This window comes from Octopus bimaculoides, unplaced genomic scaffold (genome assembly GCF_001194135.2).
Source record: "Octopus bimaculoides isolate UCB-OBI-ISO-001 unplaced genomic scaffold, ASM119413v2 Scaffold_51101, whole genome shotgun sequence".
Classification (NCBI taxonomy): domain Eukaryota; kingdom Metazoa; phylum Mollusca; class Cephalopoda; order Octopoda; family Octopodidae; genus Octopus; species Octopus bimaculoides.
Window position 1 is genome coordinate 115,742 of NW_026315910.1, and position 4,828 is coordinate 120,569.

Below are 4,828 nucleotides of genomic sequence, written 5' to 3' on the forward strand. Positions count from 1 at the left end.
TGTGTGTGTGCGTGTGTTTGCATTCATATATCCTTGTGTATAGATATGTGTGCATCTATGTGTGTGTATATATAACAATATGTGGGTCGCGCGCGTGTGTGTGTGAGAAAAGGGGATTAGGTTGGTAGAGCAACAGCTGGCATTTGTGTGTCCACGAGGTGGGCGCTGGGGGTGGGGGCGGGGGTGAGGTTGGTCGATTTAAGTGAGGGATTATCCGTTTTCCTTTACATGTTGGATTATCTCTGTGGATTATAACGGTTTAGCCCCAGGTCAGTCACAGATTTAGTGGACAGTGTTTACGATCAAAAGAAGTTCCAGCTGTGGCCATCTCATCTTTTATTCAGGCATAGTGTATCTAGGACTACATTATCGAATGTACAGTATAGCAGTTAGTATTACTGGCTATAGTTGTTGTTGTTGTTTAACCCCAGGTCAGTCCTGATCCAGACAGGCCCATGATCAAAGACGCTCCAGCTGTGACCATCCCATCCTTTATTCAGGCATAGTGTATCTAGGACTACATCATCTAATGTATTGTATACTACTTAGTATTGATTGCTATAGTTGTTGTTTAACCCCAGGTCAGTCCTGGTCCTGTAAACAGCAAACCTGTCTGCTTCCATATTGGGATATTAGGTTTTAAAGAGATTCAATCATATGTGTATCCTAACCCTTACCTCTCTTCTCTTCCATGTTTGTTTTCTGCAGGTCTGTTGCGGGGTTCGGTGAGGGGTCGCGCCCGAAGAGTGAAGTCCCAGATCTGCGATGACGCCATGCAGAAACCCCAGTCTGCCGGCAACTCGAGGCGGTCGCTCAACACCTTGCTGACGAATGTGAGTTCGTCTGGTGCGACGACGGGCGCAATGGATGAACTGAAGCAGCAAGGCATTCAGGCCGCTGAATCCCTTGCCAGCGATTCGGTGGTGGCAGGGCACTGTGCCTCCGCCGAGGAGACCACATTTGATGACAGCGAAGAATGGGCTAAGGTATATATATAACAGTATATATATTTATATACACTCTCACACACACACACACACACACACATGAACACACACAGACGAACACACTCATAAGCTTACATGTGTGAACACACACATGCATACATATGTTTATACATACACACATATACATACATGCATACACATATGTATATACATGTGGAGGCGCATAACGAAAGGGTTAAGAATTGTTTCTCTATTATATATTCTAACCCTTTTCTTACCATATTTCTGTTGAGATGCTCTGTGTTTCTTTCAATTAATTCTAAATATAACAAAGAATTTAGTAAAATAACTTCGTTATCTTTCAGCTAGTGTTAGGAACATAAATTGTGACTAAGATATGGTGGAAGATTTTAATTCAGAACTTTTGAAAACAAGACATTTGTACTACAGAGCAAGAGGTGCTTTCAGCCAGGGGGTCAAGAATTGTTTCTCTATTATATATTCTAACCCTTTTCTTACCATATTTCTGTTGAGATGTTCTGTGTTTCTTTCAATTAATTCTAAATATAACAAAGAATTTAGTAAAATAACTTCGTTATCATTCAGCTAGTGTTAGGAACATAAATTGTGACTAAGGTTTGGTGGAAGATTTTAATTCAGAACTTATGGAAACAAGACATTTGTACTACAGAGCAAGAGGTGCTTTCAGCCAGGTTGGTATCGAAAGGGTTAAGTTGTAGGTCATGCGCCAAAGTGGCACCCAGTACCTATCATTCCTATCAAAAACTTCATAATATAATGATAACTGATCCAAAATAATTTGTGTACTTATTCTTTCTTGTATACAAATTCAACGTAAATAATAAAGAAATATATTTTTTTGCTTGGAAATTGAAAAAAGAAAAACAAAATGTGTATGTTAAGAGGTTAATGTAACAAAATAATTGCCATGATTGTTTGTGTGTGTACATAACAATCAGTTCAGTGTTGTGATGGCTTAAATAACAGGAAAAAGGAAAAGAAAAATGAACCCGGCCACTGTGTCTAACTTTCTGGACATTGTTAAGTGTTCTCATTGTTCGATGGTGACACTTGAAGTGGCAGCCGTTGTGTCCTGGTCGCAAAACTGCACCCAATATTGACCACAGGATACCAGGACGGAAGTGAAGAGTGCTAAGATGTGGGACGAGGGAAACAGGACAAGCTTCGATGATGTCGGGGGAAGTTTGTTTCTTTTCTTTTTTTTTTTTGGTATTCATCATCATCGTCGTTTAACGTCCGCTTTCCATGCTAGCATGGGTTGGACGATTTGACTGAGGACTGGTGAAACCGGATGGCTACACCAGGCTCCAATCTGATCTGGCAGAGTTTCTACAGCTGGATGCCCTTCCTAACGCCAATCACTCTGAGAGTGTAGTGGGTACTTTTTCGTGCCACCGCCACGAAGGCCAGTCAGGTGGTACTGGCAACGGCCACGCTCGAAATGGTGTATTTTATGTGCCACCCGCACAAGAGCCAGTCCAGAAGCACTGGCAACGATCTCGCTCTTCTCAAAATAGTTGTCATATTGTATCAATTCAGTCCCACTGCGTGACACCTTGAGCTTCGTGGAGCTGTGTCCCCTTGAAGCAGATCTGTTTATTCCAGTATTAGAATCCAACAGTATGTGTTTGTTATCTATATGTGAAGTATGCATAAGAGTTCAAAATTCTAGGAAATAGTTTTCACATGATAATTATATATTAACACAGGAAGTTGGAAAATATTAAAAATTTTTTTCAACTTCCTGTTTTAGTTTGTATCTTAGAGTGTTTCGGAAAGTAATTGCATTTTTTGAACACTATGAAAAACCCACGTCAAAACGAAGGTCAAATGGGTCGGAACTAACTAGAAATTGTATATCAGCTTTTCTATCCGGCCGTGCGTCATTCATAGTTATTTCGGTAATTAACCCCATGGAGAATAACAACTTCAAGAAACAACATGTTTGCCATTGCTGGCCGAATGGGTTTTGAAAGAAAAGTACCACTACATTATTCTTATTATTATTGTCGTTATTATTGTTATTATTATTTTTCCTGTATAAACCTAAAACTGCCCCCCTCCCTCAAAATACAACAAAAAGATCCTTAAAGAAAACTAAAAACAAATAAATAAATAAAACTCTTCGCAGATTGAAGATATTGTGGTTAGTTTTGGTGGCATCCGGTTTAAGGAACACGACCTGAGGCACAGTCTGATAGAAGGTACCAGAATGTCTAATTTAACCAAACAGCAACCCCTTTTGTTCTTTCACACCTTGTTCCTGTTTTTTATTTCTTTGCTTTACCCTCTACCAAAAAAAAAAAAGAAAAAAACAAAGCCCTCTCCCTATTTCTTTATTTTGACTTGTTTTAGTTAATCCCTAAGGGGAGATAAATTATGCTCTCCCTCCTCTGAAAACCATCTTCTCTGTTTTGTTTTATCTCCTTTTTCTTTTGCCCTTTGCTTCCTCTCTTGCCCCCACTTTCCAGATTTGGTGCTGTGTCTTGTTTGTTTTTCTTTTTCTGTTCTCTTTCTTTTTTTTTTTCTTTTTATGGTTTGGCCCCTTTTCTGGCTTGACCCTTTTTTTTTTTCTTATGTTGATCTTCTTGATCTCTTTTTCTCCCTATAATTTTATTTCTAACTTCTGCTACAACCTTGATAGACAGCATCCCCTTCCACCTCCTCACCCAAAGACCCCCTACCCTCACAAAATCTATTCTAACTAACTCCCTTATTTTCACCTGTCAAATCCTATTAATTTCCCAAGTAATCTTCCTTTGTTTCACATCAACTCCCTTAATTGTCTTTTGCCATTTAACTCATTCTTTTGTTATTAAACCCAATTTTTTCCTTCTTCAAGCCATTGTCCTTTCTTCCAACCCCATTTTCCTCTCATTCACCCCTTGTTTTCTTTCAAAAAAATTACCTTATTTCACCCCTTTTTTTCCTTCCCTGTTCAACACCATCTCTTCCTCTTCTTCACCTTATTTTGTTTTCTCTCCTTTTAACCTCCACTTAAAATTTTTTTTTTTATCTCATTTAAACCCCTTTTCCCCTGTTCAACACTGAATCTTCCTCTTCAACATTTTTCCCTGTTAGATCCCAACCCTTAACTTCTCTCTTCTTCAATCCCTTCTTATTCGTTTAAACCCCCTTTTTATCTTGTTTAATCTTTTTTCTACTCCCTATGTTACTATTCCTATATATTCCAACCCTTCTCTTTTTTTCTCTCCTTATCAACTTTTTCTTTTCTCTCCCTTTCAGCCCTTAATTCCTCCCCTCTATCATCCAACCCTTTTTATCTTTCACCCTTTTTTACACTCTCTCAGCCCTTTCCTCTGTCTTTTTCCCTTCTCTCTCTCTCTCTCTTTCAGCCCTTTTTACCTCTCTTTTCTCTGTCATTCAACCCTTTTTATCTTTCACCCTTTTTTAAACCCTCTCTCAGCCCTTCACTCACTCTCTCTTTCAAGCCTTTTCCTCTCTTTTTCTTTCTTTTCTCTATCATTCAACCCTTTTTTCTTTCACTTCTTTTTTTTTACAGTCTTAGCCCTTTCCACTCTCTTTCGACCCTTTTCTCGCCACCAACCCTTTCCCTTTTCTCTTTCCTTCACTCCTTTAATTTCTCTCCCTTTCAGCTCCCTTCTTCCATCCAAATTTTTATTTCCTCTTCAACCCTCTTCTCCCCATCCTTTCTTCTCAATCAACTCAACCCCCCCCCCCGTCTTTTTTCTCTCTCTCTCCCAATTACCCCCCTCCCATCCAACCCCTCTATTTCCTTCTATAGAAATCATTCTATCTCGTTAAATCTCCTTTTTCTCATTAATTCTCATTAAACACTATTTAATTATTTATTTCTC

General features: G+C 39.0%; 1 protein-coding gene across 4 annotated transcripts in view; it reads left to right on the forward strand.

The window, feature by feature from the left end:
* The window catches only part of LOC106875648 (uncharacterized), a 45,019-nt gene that overhangs the window by 37,582 nt on the left and 2,609 nt on the right, over positions 1-4,828 (forward strand). For 2 of the 4 annotated variants that reach the window (XM_052978226.1, XM_014923887.2), the window contains 2 exons: positions 709-986; positions 3,121-3,193. Coding sequence is in view for 3 of the 4 variants with exons in the window: in XM_014923887.2 (XP_014779373.1) it covers positions 709-986; positions 3,121-3,193 (351 nt within the window). In the remaining variant the exon portion in view is untranslated. The remainder of the gene's footprint in view (positions 1-708; positions 987-3,120; positions 3,194-4,828) is intronic. The other 2 variants (XM_014923886.1, XM_014923888.1) reach the window with 1 other exon arrangement.